Here is an 18,874-nt window from a genome sequence, read left to right on the forward strand (position 1 = left end):
CAGAGATAATTTTTGTGATACCCCTCTCTTTTACTTCCTTTTTCTTTCTCTCTAAAAACAGCAACACTCTCCCTTCTTTCTCCATCTCTCAATTTTCTCTGCAATCCAATCTTCTTCCACTCTCTCATCTCTGTGCTGCCATCTCACTGTTTCAACTTTTTCATACTCAGACTCTGGAAGAATCAGCCAACAGGACCCTCCGCAGTTCCTCTCTCAGCCTCCATCCTCTTAGGTAAGTTATATCTCCAATTTGGGTTCAAATCCAGCTAGAATTCACAAATTAATATCTGAATTTCGAATCTGATCATGTAATTCTTCCTTCTCCCTGTTGTGGTGATGGGTTCTCATAGGTCAAACTGAAAATTCTGCTGTCTTGCCATTTTCTTGACTCCACCAAGTGAATTCTTGACAAATAGGTAAGGGAAGCTGACTTTAATCTAGATTTCGCATGAATTGTTTTTGGGAGTGATTGAATTGCTTGATTGTATGTTTAATTCGTGTTTGAAACTGCCTTTGCGTGATATTGAGTGTTGGATGATCCTGAGCGAGCTTGCATGTGAAGAACAGAGTGGATTTCCTGGTAGTTTCGCCTAGGCGAGCCGCTCTCGCCTGAGCGAAAATACCAAAGGATCACCTCTGTCACTGCGCGAAACCTCGCCTAGGCGAGCTGGAGTCGTCTGAGCGAGATAACATCTCGCCTAGGCGAGCCAGTTTAGCCTGAGCGAGAGTTCGTCCAGGATTTGTAATTCGCCATTGTATGATGTCTCGCCCAGGCGAGATCAACTCGCCTAAGCGAGATAAGCTCTCTAGCTTAGGCGAGACTCTCTAGCCTAAGCGAGATTCCCTGCAGAAGTTAGCTTTCTCATTGTTTGGCTTACATGATGCTATATTGATTGCTTTAAAATGATGATAGTTGGTCTTGTATGTGATCTTTATGCATGTTAGACTGTGTGATGGATTTAAGTGCGAATTTGATGTGAATGAGAATATGTTGGAGTTAGGATTTCAAGGGAAATTCTAAGGAATGTGGTTTTAGTGAATGTAAGAGCATGAGGACTCAAATTGGTGGCATCCTGACGCTCCTAGTAACCATTAAGACTCAAGTAGAGTATGATGGATTACGTCGGGGGGAGTAGCAGGAGGTCCTGGTCTATGATTCCGATCCATCATAGAGATGATGGGATTTATCTTAAGAGTGATTGGGTGAATACCCCTTGTGCCTAAAACTCTGCAGATTTTAGGAACCATCCCAAGTGCAAGTCACCAAGAGCTCCAATGCCACTTACATAATCCGGATATCGAGTCTAGAATGAGGTGTGGTGTTATGGTCAGGATTATTTGGATGATTTAATAGATTGTGTAATAAAAGTCTGTTTTCTGTCTTAGTATGAAAATTGCATGATTTACTCTTTGTTCAAGTTAGCTTACCCTTCTAGTTTCTATTGTGTTTTGTGTGTCTTCTACTTTTGCAATGATCGTCCTTATTGAATGGCGTGAGCAGATAAAAGTGCAGGCGAAGGTACACCCTTCTTAGACAAGCGTTGAAGGGGTTTCCAGGACGTTTTCCAGCAGTAGTAGTTACATGTTTCTTTAGTAGATGCTTAGGATGTTTTGTAACCCTTTAGTGGTGTATGGGCTGTATATGTTGATCAGCGTATGTATGGTTATTTTTTAGGATGACTGTATTATATATTATACTGGTCTATGTCATCATCTGCTTCTGAACTATTAAAATTTAAATGTTTTTTTAATAGTTTAAAAACTATGAAAACGGGATGTTAAAATTTTATTCACAAAGTTAATTTGATTAACTACAAATATTTCTATGCAAAATCATTTACATAAACATAGTTATTAAAACGGTAACAAACTCTATTTACCAATATTGAATGATAAGTGACCAAAACATCATTTTGGTACAACTTTTTAGAAAAAAAAAACCTAAATAAATAGATTTTTAAAGAATAAATTAAGTAAATGGTATTAAGGTGAAACAATTTTACTGTAAAAAAGTAACGTTAACGTTAATATGTCTTGACTTGAGTTCAAAATATTTTTAAAATAAAAGCTGTGTCAAGGATATAATTTTAATTTAGAATATTTTAAATTAAAGTTATATTACCCTAATAAAACTAAACTAAAGTGGTGTCATTCTATTATAACTTTAGTTTCAAATGCAACAAAGTTTACATTAAAATTGTATCACGACTTATTTTCAATAAAACTGTGTCAAGTAACATGAATTATCTTAGTCGTAATTTTTTTTCAAATTCACATATTTGAATAACTTTTAAAAAGAATTACACAAAAGCACCAATAGGTATTAATTAGATAAAAAAAAAGTGGTTCACTTTCTAATAGGTTAAACTAGTTCAAAACTACCCAAAAATCAATGTAAAAAAACTATTTCAACCAATATGTTCTTTTTGGGTTTAATTAAATTATTTATTTTTTTATTTCAAATAATTTGAAATGAATGAAAAATAAATATCTAAATCAATTTTAAAATATTTTATTAATTTATTTATTATAGTAATGTAAAATATAGTTATTTATATTAATTGATTAATTTTCAAATCTCGAACTTTTACGGTTTCATGCTATATCGATTTGTTATTTTTTATTCTAAGTGTATACATGTTATCGTTAATTAATACCATTATGTTTTTATTGAAATTTAAATCTAAGTATTAATATATATATATATATATATATATATATTTAATTAAAATTTGTAAGTATACTTTGGATATTAAGAATGTTCTGGTTTAAAGTTCAAGAGATTCTTAGTCAATGTTTCAGTGTGTCTTTTTAGATTTTTAATTCTTGCTTAGATAAGGTAACTCAGGTACTAGAAAACGAACAACTAAACAAATAACATTTGAAGTTTGTTACATTTGATTTCCGCATTCATCAGCAATTCATATTTATCAACAATAGTCCGATTATTTTGACACTTAAAATAATGAGATAAATAAAAGCACAACTCATAATGTTATATATTATAAATATATAAAGTTCCTTTTGGAGAGAGATACTTTTTGTTTTCATCAACTTAGTCCAAACATATGGAAAATAATTAATGTATTGATAATATAAAATTTGTAATATGCATATTCATGGAATATTGGACACGTAATTTGGACTCCTTGGCCAGCTTTGTACCCTACAACACTTTTATTGTAGTTGTAACCAAGGTTACACTTTTACAAGGTTAATATTTGATTCCACCGTAAATGAACTCAACATTAAAATAAGCAAATTTGACAAAGCCACACACATGTCTTGTAAAGATATAACCACCACAAGGTATTGGATACCCATCATCCCATGAGTTGTAAATATATAGGAACTGTGAACTAAAGAACACTGCATGAACATGAATTTGTCTTTTGTTTCTCATCTTGGTTCTTTTCTGCAGGGTAATCACCAGGAAAAATCACATTAATAAAGAAACACACTAACACATGAATAGAAAACAAAAATTATCCTTAAGTATCAAGAGGTAAACTTTAAGTTTAACTCAACTTCACACAACAAACTTATAAAATAAAATTCACAATCACTTATATATTATGAAATTGTTTTATCTCTAGTCAATGTGGGAATTCTAACATATTCTCTCACGCCGAAGTATATACATGTCGTGTCTAACTCAATTCCACAAAATCGATTTATAAGATAAGATTTGCACTCACTTATATATTATGAAATTGTCTTATGTTTAATTGAGGTATAACTTTCGATATTAAATGTTTAAACAAATATATGTGAAAAGATTGAGCAAACCATCATGTGAAACATTTATACACTACTATGAACGAATCGAAAGATTGAACAAACCTGATTTCTTTTTAGTCGGTCGAGGTTGTACTACAACATGCATCGTAACAAAACCTCCAGGGATGTCACTAAATGTTATTCTGGAATCGGCCAGAGTTTTGTTGTTTTCCAAGATTTTTCCGGCATGTATGAGTTTTAGGTCACTTACTACCTTTGGTGTAATTGTTTTACCTGTACACAAAAATATTCCACTGAAAGGTAAAAACATTTGAACCATTTTTATGTTCATAGTTTAACCCCACAAAATATTGTAAGTGATAAAACATTGTTAAATATGTTTTTATTAATATAAAATGACAAACCTTGAGGCCACTCAGCAATTAGCTTCTGCTTAAGGGTAGCAATGGTTGTTGATGATGAATAGGTGTTGTGTGCTATATCAGTTCCATCATATATGCGAAATTTAAGCTCAATATGTTCCCCTTCAGCCATCACAACCTGTGTTCACCTCTATCACTCTTGCTTTTTTAACCTACACACAATTTAATTTCACTTTCATTCACATGAAAACTTGTTTTTATATTTAAAAAATGGCAGGGAAAACAAATTAAAGAATTATATCTCTTTGAAGGAAAGATGGGTATAATAGGTTTTTAGTGACCAAAAAATTCAAATTCTAAAACATAAAAACACAAAATGAAATTGAAACCAACCTCTGAACTTTGATGAAAATTTTCTTCTTATAGCAAGCTTGCAAAAATTGCACGTGAGATTTGACAATTAGAGTACCAATAAAACCAAGTGAGCACGTCATATGATCCAATTAATTCTCCAAACAACGTATACGAGGCATGCATCTGTATTCATATACGAAATTTTAAGGTAAAGAAGAAAGAGATGAAATTCATATAGATCGATCATGATTCACGTCAAATTTGATAAGCAAAACTATAGAAATTAAAAAAAAAAAAAAAAAAAAAAACTGAGTGATTCATGCATACATAATTGTTTAATTTCCTCAAAATTTGGGCCAACAGAGTGCGATTATATTATAATTAACACAAATTAAACGCTAAAGTGAGGGACAACAAGAATCGAATAAGAACATAGAACTAACTCAATTTCGATGTAGCGGTTTCTTGAAATTGCAATTCGGAGAAAAGAAGAAGAAAGAGAGAGTTTAAGGAATTGATAATACCAGATCAAGAAACCATCATTGAAAGATGAGTGACAAGTGATAGTGTATTTAAAAGGGAGAGAGATTTGTGCATTTTGTTTTGGTTCTTTAGTACATGTTTTTTTTTTTTTTTTTCTGAGTCTTGGATCGATTAAATATTTGTGTCTTATGATTAGAAGAGGATTTAACAACTCCTAAACGATTATCGGAGAAATCACGAAACAAAAGTCATCTATTTTTATTTTGTACGACCAAATCTCTAGATACATTGCTTATCCACCTCTTTTTGTTTTGCCACGTCAACCCTATTAGAGTGTATCGTTTTGCATATCTTGAGTTTATTTTTGCTTTTATAATATGATCAAGGTGCAATAATACCTATAATATAAAGAAAATAAAATGAATGTAAAAAAATTATATCAAAATATCATTATGCAAATTGACATAATAATAAAACACTCATGATGTGATAAGTAAAAATGAAAATACAAATTGAAAAAAATACTAAATACTAAGAGTGTGTTTGGCTAGAGTATTTTAATGAAGTAATTCATTTTTTTGAAGAATTTAGATTTCTTTGTAATGAAATGCTTTGTTTGGATAGAGAAATTAAAAAGCATTTCAAATGCAAACATTTTTTTGAAGGACTTCAATTAGCTAAATTAGTAGAAATTCAAATACACTCAAAATAGGTGGAATTTGAAATTCTTCTCACTCAACCTCACATTCTAGACGATCCGGACGTGCCCGACGACCCGGACGTGCCCGACGACCCGAACGACCCGAACGACCCGAGCATGCCCGACGATCCAGACGGGCCTGACAACCCGGATAGGCCCGACAACCCGGACGGGTCCGACGAACCAGACGAGCCTGACAACCCAAACGGGCTCGATGACCCAAACAGGTCTGATGACCCAAAGGGGCCTGACGACTCAGACGAGCCCGATGATCCAGACAAGCCAGACAACCCGGACTAGCCCGACGACCTGGACGGGCCCGACGACTCAGACGTGCCCTTCCAAATCATTGGGTTCGTACACCCATATGGGCCCGAAGACCCGGATAGGTCCGACAACTAGGATGGGCCCAAGGACCCGGACGGGCGGCGGATGGCTCCGACGACTTAGACACGTCTAACGACCCAAACAGGCCCGATGATCCGGACGGGCCCGATGACCCGGACGAGAACGATGACTCGTACAGGCCAGACTATCTGGACGGACCCGACGGTTTGAAAGGGCCCGTATGAGTTGTCGGGCCCATTCGAGTCTCGGGCTCGTCTAGGTCGTCAGGTCTGTCTGGGTCGTCGGACATGTCCAAGTCGTCGGGCCCATCCTAGTCGTCGGACCCGTCTTGGTCTTTGGGCCCATCTGGGTGTACGAGCCTGTTCGAGTCGTCGAACCCGTCCGGGTATTCGGCCCCATCCGGATTTTCGGGCTCGTTCAACTCGTTGGGCCCATCCAGCTCGTCGGGCTCGTTCGGGTCGTCGGACCCGTCTGGAGCATTGGGCCAATGATCTAGACGGGTTTGACCGGGCCATATTGACGAACTTGACGGCACAATCGTGCAGTATGGGCCGTCAGGCCTCTAGATCATCGGGCCACCCTGCCTGTCTGGGCTTCCCAGTCGGTCCAGCTCGGGTGGGTCGTCGGGTCTAACAATTCAGTTGCGTAGTTGGGTCTGCCCGACCCATCTGGGTTATCGAGCATGTTTCCAAATTTATCAAGAACTCAAAACATAATTAAGCGTAAAATAAATATTGTTAAAATTAAATTTTATCTCACAATAAATTCAAAATTTTTTTCCAAACAAGAAATTGAAATGTAAGGTATTTTAATTTCCTTATCCAAACAAGTTATTTAAAAAATGAATGGAATTTAATTACAAGCAATTCAAATACAAAGCATTTCAATTTCTAAGCATTGTTGAAATGCTCTATCCAAACACAAGGTAAAGTTTTGGAATGAGAACAACTAACCTTATACTTAACCACAACAATGATAAATTTCTAAGCAATGTTGTGTCTATGACCTAACGACTTACACTAAACAATGATATTTTGACAAATTTCTCTTATAATCTGATTATGTAACATATTTTAAGTGGTGTTAGAATATAAAAAATAAATAAAAAGTCACTTAAAAGTTAACACAGTATATTGTAAGATAAAATTGTCAAAAAAATCATTTTTCTATTAAATTAGTAGATGATAAAGGAACATATATGGTTTTGTCACATGATTTCTTCTACAACAGGTTAGTAATAGATTTAGAAATATGAATGGAAAAAAATCCTTTATCCTCGCCATTTGGGCTTTATGATGGAACTCTTCCTTATCTAAACCAAGCGAGAAGATCTTTGTTTTATGTTGTATAACACAATTATTGTCCAATTAAAGTAAATGGTTGTGGATTGTTGTTTTGTTATTATGAAAGTAAAGTGGGCTTGCTAAATGTACTGTGTATTCCATGCGTTCAGTTCTTGCCTTTTTGAGGCTGTGTATACATTTTTAGTATGGTTTAGCTCTTTAAGGCACTACTTTACAATCATCATTGCATTGGAATATGCCATTACAATACCATGCCTTCAAATTTATTACAATGTATTTATTTTCTTTATGCAGCAAAAGATTCCATCTTGAACATCTAAGGCACGTTATAAGAAATAGATGTTATAGAAAGATATCTTTTATAATATATTTGGAATTGATAAACATAAGTTTCCTGAACAAGATACTAAGCTGCGCGTGTATGCCTAATTAAACTATAACTAAGGACTTTTTCTGCATAAATGCAGGATTAATTTCACAGCACTACCTCTTGCTGTGACCTTGGTCAAGTTTTGGTAACTAAGCCTAGAGTATGGTTTCCCATAATTCAATATTGAGTGATGTTTGTGGGGGGAAAAAGAAGGGAATAAAAATAAACACAAGATAAATAAAAGGTGAGGAATGTAATACCTTTCTTTATTGTGGGATAAAGTTGAAGAATCCATATAGCACTAGATCAGAAAAAGACGAGAATTTCCCTGTTAACTTTTAATTTTGTGGACAACGCCAAGAGATGGAAAAGTTAATGCCAGCACAATATTTTTTTTTCTTTTTCAACATGTTGCCTCAATATTCTATTCTCCCCCTCAAAAACAACTTTCAAAGTTTCAAATGTTTCTTTACTTGAGTGTAACAGTTATAAAACTCTGATGGTAAAAGTTTTTTACGTTTAACAGATCAGAAATCATGTTTAGTTTGACTAAAGTAGTCATCATATAAGATTACAAACTTACTATATTTGATAATTTGTAATTGGATGACATTATATGGTTGTCTTTATTATTTATTCTTCTTCACTATAGAATACATGAAGTTAAGTATCATGAGAAGGATGGGAAAAATATGACAGGAAGATTGAGTTTGACCTATGTAGTGGTTGGACAGACTGAGACAGGCAAAAACCATAATGGGTTCTTTGGCTGTTAGTGTTTGGTCAATTACCATGCAGCTTACATATCTTTCAGAGAATATTTTCTTCCCAAGATGCAGAAGGAAACAGTCACACATATTCAAAGCAAGTGACTGCAGATACTTCTCATTTTACTATGACGATTTGAAGTTGAAGGTGATTGAATATTACTGGTGGTTGTTTGAAACAAATTAGAGAAAGAGGCACAAACACAGGAGAGAGCATTTTCTGAGATGCATTAAGGAAGAAACTTTCAGGGTATGTTCTTTTCTAAACTAGTGAGATTATTAGCCTTAATTAACAGTGCGTGGTGGAGAGAAGAGAGTGTCAAAATCATAATCAGATAGCTGGGACTGTAGTACAAGTATATAAATCAAACTTCATTAAGAATATTTATGTGATTACTTTAAGGTTAATCAAATGCTAGGAACCACTTGAGACATAAAACACTAGAATATTATCATCAATACTATGCTCACTACTCTAATGATTCAAGCCAGCTTATTCTTCCAGCAGGTATCAGGAACTGTGATTTGTGATTCTTTTCAAGACAAAGGCTGGCCTTTCAGCATTCGAGTGAGTGAACCGCTTAGGTGGAGGGACATGATTTCATTGGTGGATCCAATTAGCTTCCCTGCGATGAACACAGCTGGGACTGGAGCATTGCACCCTAGCTTTAATAAAGCTTTCTCTATTTCTCTGCCTTCAGGGTCATGATCAATCTCATAAACCAGAGGATTCGCCCCAAGTTCTTGAAACAGAATGTTAACTGCGTAGCAGAGGCAACAAGAGCTCTTCGTGAAAATCACCACACCATTTTCAGAGGCCAACCTCTTCACCTTGTCCATCCTGATACACTGATCAAGCACCTGGTCTGCTAAAAATATATGTACACAATTCTGTTCCTGACACAGCAAAAAAAGACATCATGTTACACAGGAAACAAATAAAAGGCCTAATTTTTAAGATGTGTCTTTAGATTACCTTAGACTTATCAGAACTCCCAAACCATCAGACCGAATCCAAACTGAATTCGATCCAGTGGCTATATTGGGTTGGAAGTCTAAGGAGGGGATTTGGGGAATAGAAAATTATATGAAGCTTGAGGTTATTTCAAATGAGCTGATACACTAGACTATTTATAGGGACAGCTTAGGGACCGCTTTGTTTGATCAAGAGCAAAGCACGTTCTAAAGAGGTTGTGCTTTTTAGATACCCAATTTATTGTGTGATCTTATTCGGTTGTGCAAGTTGGAAGACATATTACACGTATATGCTTCAATTGGTATACTACCTCTGAGACCAAATTATGTAGTACCAACATTTTCATCAACAAAAACAAATGAAAACAGTATCTTCCTGCGACTATGTTGATGCAATAATGCAATTTGCCTATGTCAAACGTACGTGTCTTGCGTTATTACCCATTTGCTAAACTACTAAAGAGCTTGCGAACGTTAAAACGGTTCTCTGTTGTAAATAAAAGTGGAAATACACTGAAGGGTGGTCAATTTATCTCTGATTCTCACAATCAACAACTTTGAATCCTTATGCCAAAAGAATGAGAGACTTATATCACTTTTTCGGTGGCTGCAAGATTCTTCGTGTTGCACCCACTAACTCGTGTGCGATTCTCTCTCACACTAGAGGTTCAGTTTTGGGAATTGGGAGACTCTACGTAGATGCAGCACTAACATGGTTTCTCACGTGTGTGGATGATCACACGAATTAATTAATACATTGTAAGCTTACAAAATCAGAGCAAAAAACAGTTCCTTTTTTGAGAAGAATTAGCGACCATTCAATCCACAGAAGAATCTATGCATCATAACTGAACCATCCAATTTCTTATCCATGTGTCCGAGGCGCAAGAGTTTTGGTTCGATGAATGAGTTAGCGAAATGTAATAACTAAGAAATAAAAACACAAGTAATTTATGATTGCGCATGTTGCTTGAGTGTCACGTCGTGCTCCTACGGATAAATTATTTTAGAAATTAAATGATGCCCTTTTATGTATAGTCTTCACACGCATGAAAATCATAGAGGAAAAATAAAATATGTTGCGTTGTGGATAGGGAGGAATAATAAAGGAGACACAAAAAGTGGTTGCATTACCTTTTTGTCTCGAGGGTAGGAAGGCTCGCCATGCACGTTCCTTGCTTCAAACTTTGAATATCTCTTCAGCCAAACCAAAAAACCAACATATCACCAAGTGATGTCTCAACTTTATCATTGTCCCTCGCACCTGGTGCCCAAATTCAGCGGTCACGAATCAACTCCTACTAATGTCTCAACACTTGGAATAATATACTAATATAAATCACACTATATTATTATTCCGTTTTATTCAAGATTTAACTTTTACTTATGTTATTTACTCTTGAAAATTCAACTGTAAGTCTAAGTCCCACATTGATTAATAAAAATGAGAAAGTTGAACACCATATAAAAATAAAGACCCATAATCTCATTGTCTCAAAGTTTTGGATTAAGACCGGTATCAATCCTTTATATGTGGGTTGAGTTATATCTCATTGGTTTAGTATGTCTCTGATGATCCTCTCTCGAATGGTACTTTCCAAGGCTTCTTTACATCTTTCTCTCATGCTCTCTTTCTTACAGATCATACAATTTATCTTTTTTATTACTGTCTCTAACTCTTCTCTCTGATTTTCTGTTATAGGCATGTTCTTATTTTGACAATTTCTTATCATATACCTTTCTTAAGCTTTCTCTCTTGTTTTCCACTAAACAAAAAACTATACACTTCTTATCATATCTTTCTGTTATCTTTTTTCTCAGTTGGTGTCAATGATATCCTTTTGTAAACAATTTTTTCGCATCAAAGACTTGGAATAACAACCATGAGATGAGGGTGTGTTCCGTATTCCTTTTCTCACCGGAATACGTACTTTTGTTTTTCATTAAAAATATAACTGTCTGCGGACTTCATTATCCCACAGCAAATTTGTTCACCATGGATTAAATTGATAACTAATCAGCTATGTATGCGAGAGGAACATTTTACGGTGAAACTAGATGAATGTACTGAATTGAAACACCCTTTTTCTTTCACAAGGCATTTCAAATAGAAAGTGAATCCCAGAAACATTACAGTTTGCATAAACCATGTTCGGTCACTTTCAGCCGCACGAAGTTTCATACTACTTCAGTAGTAGGCATAGAGTTAGTAAGCCTTTTACAAAACACCAAAAGAAAAGAAAACTATTTTTTTACAGACTTTTTTTTGGTACTACAATTTAAAGAGGACACTGAAGAAAAAGCAGAAGTGTCCCCAAGTAAACAGTGTCTCCTTGGTGTAGCTAAAACCAGATGGCTTTTGCATCCATGAGCAATTGTTTGAGAGAGCCATCAACATGGAGGGATATGATATCTTTGGAAGAGCCCACAAATTTTCCACCTATGAACACTGCTGGGACTGAAGGGTTGCAACCCATACCCCTCAAAGCCCACTCCATTTCCCTCCCATAGGAATCATTGTCAAGCTCATGAACTGCTGGGCTTGCTCCAAGCTCATAGAACAGTTGCTTGATGCTGTGACACATGCAGCATGAACTCTTGGTGAATATAACAGCAGCTTTCTTTGATGCCAAGTCCTTAACTCTATCCATTATAAGAACTAGGGAGAATATAGTATTGAAAGATATAGAAGATGAGTGTGGGAACTAATTAAGGTAGTGTTGTTGTTGTTGTTGTACCCTGGTGAAGCTTGAGATTTCATCAGCTCTTATTTATAGTAGCTGGTGAGGATAGTGGATTGAATTGTATAAGCTAGAAAAGCATAGAAGCAAATTAATTATAGTTAAATTGGATAGGACAGAGAAAGAGAGAAAGTTCCTTCAGATATTTGTTTGGATAAGGGAGGTGCCCCTGATCATTTGGGCGATGGTGACGCTGCCAGTGCCATGAACAACTTGCATTTAGCATCAAACTGTAAACGATAATTCAAATATCTAGAGTGCCTAATCGTACCAGCAATCAATGCACGAATAAGAACAATGTATAGTTTATAAAGCCCTAAAAACTCTACACTACACCCTAATGTTTATAATATATGAACAAAACCAATGCTGCGTTGTCACAAAATCTATCAAAAAAACAGAATCAAATAGAATTAGTAATATGCAAAGTCGGAACCCAGAAGAGGAAACCAGTTCCAACTCTCATCTGAATGGTTTAAGTTAAACTAAAAGCTATACAGTTATTAAGGTATAAAAAAACATTCAAAGGGTATGTTTATGATGTTCATAATTCAGTCTTACGTTTTAATTTAACCAAATACTATGTTTATGATGTAGTGTTTGTTATATCTCTTGGTTTGGTTCTGTTTCTGCATTGAGTTAAGTTGTGACTGGGGAAAGATAAGAGTTTATCCAATTGGTTTCCACTTTTTGGCATCAGAATCATGCAATGCAGAAGACAGTGTAATGTTATTTGTATTTGGCCCTTGAGCATGGGAAGGGATTCTTCACAAATGTGGATATATTTTGATATTTGATTTCTTCAATATGATTCGGCTTCATTTGGTATAAATTACGTGGCTTGAAGCAATCATGTTAACTTTGGGATACATATCCATGAAAACAAATCCAAAGAATTTTAGATTCTTGCACATCGAAATTTTAGTATCAAGTAGTGAAGGAGAGAGAGAATGTCAACTTGAAAGTAAGAATTGGGAGAAGGATAAGGTATAATTTGTGTGTCATCGCTTAGAGTGAAGTGGGTTAAAGATTGCTCTGAATTTAGATATCTTATGCTGGGTAGTTAGGTAACTATAATATAAAACCGACCAAATCGGTTATCCAATATTCTTTAACTGTTTCAACAAAACACTAAATTATTCTATTTCTTGCACTATTGACCCAAAGATATTTAACTAAATTAAATTACTCAATTTTTAAGTATTTTTCAAATTTTACATATATGGTGTTTCTATCATCTAAAACCACATCGATTAAAAGTTGAAAAAAAAATACTAATAAAAAAATTTATATTTCCTATCAATTTTATTTTAAAAATTTTTTCGTATAAAATACTTATAATTTTTGTTGTGAAAAAAAAATTATAAAAAATTATTATCAATTTTCTTATAAAATATTCTGTATAAAATATTTTTACAAGATGTAATATAAAAATTTTTAGTAATATACATCAAAAATCTTTCTGAAAAGGTTAGACACAAAAAACCTCTATAGTTTAGAAAATTATTAGTATAATTCGTTCCAAGATTATATACTGATAATTGATTAATTAATTAACTACAATTATTTTAAATGTGTTTTTTAAATAATTGTGAAAACGATAATTTGACAGTTTTTATATATATAAGTGAATTGGAATTAAAATAATAATTTGTGGTAAATGTCTCGATCGATTCTTGTAGCTCAAGATTTATGTAGAAGCTTCTACACGATATGAGCTACTACGCAAAAGATGGTGATAGAAACCCCAATAAAGTGAACTTGTGTTAAAAAAAAATTAACAAATAAGGGAGCACATATTCTTAACTTTTAATTGATTGATCACGATTTATTTCAAATTAATTTAATAATGAACTGTATATTTGACTATATCATTTCCATTTTTGTCTTTATCCAATAAACAGGAGTGTGGTTTTAAGGAGAAAATAAATAATTTTTCTCATATCTTTCACAGTAATAAATCTATATAATAAAATGAATGATGAGATTGAAAAAAAAAATCAAGAAAGGTATTTTTTATATATAAATTATATTTTAGATTCTTTGTTAGTAATTTAAATAGGATATAAGGCTATTTTTAATTATTTGTATTTTGAAAGTATTGAGAAAAACGTAAGAAAGGGAAGTGTGAAACACTTAAAAGAAGAAAACATTTAACTAGTCGGGGAAGAATTGTTTAGCGAGGAAATAAATAACACAATAAAAAATATTATTAAGAGAGTAAAGAGTAATTTTTAAAATCGTATATTATAATTTTCAGTATAAAAGTAAATTTAATAAATATCACGTGTAGAGAACAAGGTGTCTGCAAATCAATTTATGATGGGTTTATCATATTATAAATCCGTTTAAAAAAAGTATATTTTATGATAAAACTTATATTATTCTGTCATATATATCCTTCATGTAATATCATTTAACTCTACCGGTCACCAATAATGTTTAAAAATATTTTTCATAAAATTTCTTTTACCGAAACTTCATATAAAAAGGTAAAGGGAATTTAAAAAGTAAAATAAAATATCGATATCAAAAATATTTTAAGGTGGTGTTTAATTAAGATTAAATTTTTCAGAACTTACTAAAATTTAATTTTATTGTATATAATTAAGTTTGGAAGTTTCGATTTGGATTATTTTTTATGATAATAAAAGTAATATAAATAATATTTGAATTGATAATAAATGAAGTCATTGTTATAAAAAAAATTATCTACAAATGTTAATTGTTAATAAAGTTAAACTTAAAATCTCTTCTACTTTTTCTTCCAATTTTTTCAAATCAACCTCCCAAATGTTAGTGGTGGGCACCTCTCCCACGTTTTCTTTAAACTATGATAAAATTATTCAATCAAATTATTTCTCTGAGAGGATTACCTAAAAAGTTGAAATAAAGTTTTAATTAATGTAATAACTTGCAGTTTTTTTTAATCCATTTAATTAAAGTAAGGCATTAACTGATATCATAACAAGCATTTGTTTTTTCAAATGGAAAGTTGAAATTATTCTTTTTATGATATCTTATCCATAATTGAAGAAAAACTTTTATTGATATTATGAGTTTGTTTTTTCTTATAGAAACTTAAAATTAATTTAAGTAAAGTCTTATTTAAATTAATATCATTTATACAAAGTAAGTAAAATCTTAGTTTAAATGGATACTTGGAACTACTTTATTTCTTGTGCCAACTTGAAATTCAAGTAAAATCGTAATCAGTAAAAAGTAATATTGTCAATAACATAGGAATTAGGGTACAGGCGTTATGATCCTGCACGGGGAAATGGTTATAATATATTCACGTTTTCTTATTCGAAAACCAAAACAATTAAATATATTAGTCCAAAATTCTTTGGTTCTAAAAAGAAATCTAACAGTAGATTTAGTTATAGCCGTAAATAGTTTAAATGTGAGTCAAGACATTTGATATAATAAATAAAATTAAATATTATATAAAAATAAAAAATATAAATTTAAAATTTTAGATAAAGAATAGTGTTAAATATTTTATATATATAAAACTTATATTATATATATATATATATATATATAATCTCAATGATTAGTAATCCATAAATAAAAAAATCCCAACGGTTATTAGTATATTCATGATGATAGTAAAAGATGCAATATAATTTATGGAACTTGATGTTATATTTTTAAGATAAAAATACATTGGTGTACAAATTCATATAAGGAGAAGGCTAATCAGTGATACAAGGAAACTAGTTAAGAAAAATTAATTTGTATTAGTTTTTTTATTTTTATATTAAAAGTTGAAATAATTAAATGTATTAATGAAGATAGTATAAATGCATATAACAAATTTTATAAAGATAAATATATCCTTTTAAATTTTTAGACAATAACTTACTAATACAAAATAATAACTTTTAAATTTTTAAGTCTATGTTAAAAAGAAAAAAAAATCTCTGGTGGTATTTCAACTATCTCTCAGAGTGAAAGTTTTAAATGTGAAGATGATAAATCTTTGAAAGATATGGTTTTTAAGTTTTGCAAAAAAAAAAAAAAATCTTTAATTATGAAATTATTATACTTTTTTGTGGAAATTTTTTGTCTTTTTACTATTCCTTCAAATTAATTTTCTTTTTTTGTGAGAAAAGATTATTGAGAAGTCAACGAAAAGAAATTTGATAAGGTCTCAAATTGATACTTTAGTTGTTGTTTTTTATAATTTCTTTAGATGTTTAATACTATTTCTTTTTGTTGGTTGTTATGTCAATTTAAACTTTCTTATGTTTAATTATATTTAATTTTTAACAACATTAAAACATAATTATTTTATTGTTTAATTATTTTTTAACTTTTATCGGTAAATATTAAATAAAATATGAAACACACATGTACAACACTTATGGAGAGTTTTATCTTTTAAATAAAATAAAATTGCATTAATAATTATTAGGTCAAATTTAATTTAATATTACACTTACCTATGTATTTTTTATAGGATTCAATGTATATTAATTATCTCTAACCAGTGCATTTATGACACTTCTTACAAAACCGTTCGTACAATTGCAACTTTTGAAAGTATATGTAGGGCATACTTTCTTTTATTTGCTTCCTACTACTAAGCTTTATTCCTATCTACGGTAGCTGACGCAGCAAGACCCGAGGAATCAGATACAGATCTTTTTAAGTATCTTTCGCTGGGGCAAAGAGGGAGGACTTTCGGAAGAAGGCGTCGTCCGCTGATGATCTTGAGGTTGGGAGGCGGGTCAGGGGGAGAACAATTGCCTGCTTCCTATCTTCCGGAACTTTACCAACAACCATACTTTTTTTGATTTATAGCTTGCCCCGATTCCGACGCCCTCTTGTATTGATAAAGGGGCTTGGAGGAGGTTAAGACAATTTTTCATTTCAAGGGAAAGGGACATCTTGAACTCAGGGGGAAGGGACGCTAACAAGTACTAAAAAAAGACTTTCCACAAGCTCGATCTTCTATTCAAGGATTCTTTTGCCTCACAAGTACCGGGCGAAGGGAATCCTTAGCACAGTAGCAGGTAAAGAGAGGATTGCTCGGCAGGGAACTTTCCGAGAGCAGGGCTTACAAAGGGAACTCAAATTGGAATGCTTTCAAAGTAACTTGGCCTATTGATCTTGACCAACCTCGACAGGTTCCACAGCAAATGTAATTAGCCTTCAAACTATTACCTATATATATATATATATATATATATATGCTTAAATACCTTTTTGGTCCTCATTTTCGTAGTGTTTGATGCGGATGGTCCTCATTTTGACAGAATGTTTAAAATGGTCCTCATTTTTACCGAATGTTTTAAATGATCATCATTTTCGCAATTCGTGTTTTATTTGGTCATTTTTTGTAACGCCGTTTAAATCATTAACAGAGCATTGTACATGGGGCACAATTTTATATTAGGGTGTGTTACGTGTATTGTACATGTGTGGTAATTAGATATTTGGGGATAAATAAGTGAGTTAGGATTTTGGTAAAGAATGTTTGGGTAGTTGGTGAGGTTTAACAATCTTGTTCATCCATTACTAATTGGTGTTGCTGCAATCTTCTTCTTCCTGCAATCCCATTATATAGGTATGTTACGGTCTCAATCTTCTTCCTTTACGTCTGGTTTTAATCGTTGGAGGCAACCGTGTTGTATCACTTCATGCACTGTTGGTGGTTCAACGAGAAATGGATTAACCCTGATTTGTAACTGCGGAGAGATGATAGCTTTGAGGATGACAAGAACTCCAAAGAATATTGGTAGAAAATTTTTGGTACAATCTGTTTTTATTTTTGTGTTAATAATAAATTGGTTTTAATTTTTGGTTTATTGATTTATAAAGTGGTGGTTCCAATAATGTGGGCTGCAACTTTTTCAAATGGTGGTGTGTTGATGAAAAGAATGTCATCATCATGACACAAATGAGGCAGACCTAATGATTTGGAGAAGTCATTGAAAGTTGCTGAAAAGATAAGATGCTGCAATTAGTAATAGAGTTCACTTGTGTTGTTATTGTATTATTCATACTGTTATTGTGTGTAATCTTTTAAAGTCCAATATGTTTTGTACTATTGTTAAATGAATAAATGAATTAGTTTGATTATCTCGATATTAGTCCCAACATGTTCAAAATGACATCTTAATTTGAGCATTGAAGTAAGTGATATTGATCTAAGATTGAGAAAAATTAGATTGATCTAAGTCTGGAAGAAGTTAAATTCAAAACATTAATTCATCATCAAACATTCCTTACCAAAACTCACCAACTGCCCAAACATTCTTTACCAAAACCCTAACTCACTTATTTATCCCCAAATATCTAATTACCACACATGTACAATACACGTAGCACACCTAATACAAAATGTGGGTCACCTATACAATGCTCCGTTAATGATTTAAACGGCGTTACAGAAAATAACCAAATAAAACACGAATTGCGAAAATGAGGATCATTTTAAACATTCGGTAAAAATGAGGACCATTTTAAACATTCTGTCAAAATGAAGACCATCCGCAACAAACATTACGAAAATGAGGACAAAAATGTATTTAAGCCATATAGGTTGTTTTTTGTTTCACTATTACTCACTTCCATATATATCATTATTACTCTGAATGCACTAAATATTTTGCAATTGAAATTACTAAAAACATAACATTTGACTATGAAGTGTTTGAGTGGACGAGGAAGTCTCGATCTTCCAATCCTACTATTATGTCAATTATTTTTGTTTTT

At 32.6% G+C, this 18,874-nt stretch overlaps 3 protein-coding genes and 1 long non-coding RNA gene across 4 annotated transcripts; 1 reads left to right on the forward strand and 3 right to left on the reverse strand.

Moving 5' to 3' along the window:
* Positions 1-26: 26 nt before the first annotated feature.
* Positions 27-1,789, forward strand: LOC114189908 (uncharacterized). The gene is made up of 3 exons (XR_003605747.2): positions 27-232; positions 351-416; positions 1,502-1,789. It is a non-coding gene; the product is annotated as an uncharacterized LOC114189908 (long non-coding RNA).
* Positions 1,790-3,122: 1,333 nt separating this feature from the next.
* LOC114174323 (membrane-anchored ubiquitin-fold protein 3-like) lies at positions 3,123-5,106 on the reverse strand. The gene is made up of 5 exons (XM_085669684.1): positions 4,982-5,106; positions 4,497-4,640; positions 4,146-4,315; positions 3,844-4,014; positions 3,123-3,415 (listed from the first exon to the last, which is right to left on the reverse strand). Exons 3-5 carry the CDS (start codon positions 4,273-4,275, stop codon positions 3,360-3,362), a joined length of 357 nt encoding a protein of 118 aa, XP_085525810.1. The 5' UTR covers positions 4,276-4,315; positions 4,497-4,640; positions 4,982-5,106; the 3' UTR covers positions 3,123-3,359.
* A 3,674-nt stretch (positions 5,107-8,780) lies between these two features.
* LOC146888998 (Thioredoxin superfamily protein) lies at positions 8,781-9,269 on the reverse strand. Its single transcript, XM_028058101.2, has one exon. It carries the CDS (start codon positions 9,267-9,269, stop codon positions 8,967-8,969), a length of 303 nt encoding a protein of 100 aa, XP_027913902.1. The 3' UTR covers positions 8,781-8,966.
* LOC114173606 (Thioredoxin superfamily protein) lies at positions 8,781-12,419 on the reverse strand. The gene is made up of 2 exons (XM_028058096.2): positions 9,406-12,419; positions 8,781-9,326 (listed from the first exon to the last, which is right to left on the reverse strand). Exon 1 carries the CDS (start codon positions 12,053-12,055, stop codon positions 11,747-11,749), a length of 309 nt encoding a protein of 102 aa, XP_027913897.2. The 5' UTR covers positions 12,056-12,419; the 3' UTR covers positions 8,781-9,326; positions 9,406-11,746.
* Positions 12,420-18,874: the final 6,455 nt, after the last annotated feature.

The sequence above is a fragment of the Vigna unguiculata genome, chromosome 1 (genome assembly GCF_037176805.1).
Source record: "Vigna unguiculata cultivar grain cowpea cultivar isolate G323 ecotype 2 chromosome 1, ASM3717680v1, whole genome shotgun sequence".
NCBI classification, from domain to species: Eukaryota; Viridiplantae; Streptophyta; class Magnoliopsida; order Fabales; family Fabaceae; genus Vigna; species Vigna unguiculata.

What these genes read in the sequence shown, in the direction of transcription:
- LOC114174323 (XM_085669684.1), bottom strand. Translation starts at nt 4,275, where the DNA reads ATGGCTGAAGGGGAACATATTGAGCTTAAATTTCGCATATATGATGGA. An exon ending in AATTGCTGAGTGGCCTCAAG is followed by an intron (nt 4,015 to 4,145) that starts GTTTGTCATTTT and finishes TTTTGTGTACAG; the next exon opens with GTAAAACAATTACACCAAAG. An exon ending in ACCGACTAAAAAGAAATCAG is followed by an intron (nt 3,416 to 3,843) that starts GTTTGTTCAATC and finishes ATTACCCTGCAG; the next exon opens with AAAAGAACCAAGATGAGAAA.
- LOC146888998 (XM_028058101.2), bottom strand. Translation starts at nt 9,269, where the DNA reads ATGGACAAGGTGAAGAGGTTGGCCTCTGAAAATGGTGTGGTGATTTTC.
- LOC114173606 (XM_028058096.2), bottom strand. Translation starts at nt 12,055, where the DNA reads ATGGATAGAGTTAAGGACTTGGCATCAAAGAAAGCTGCTGTTATATTC.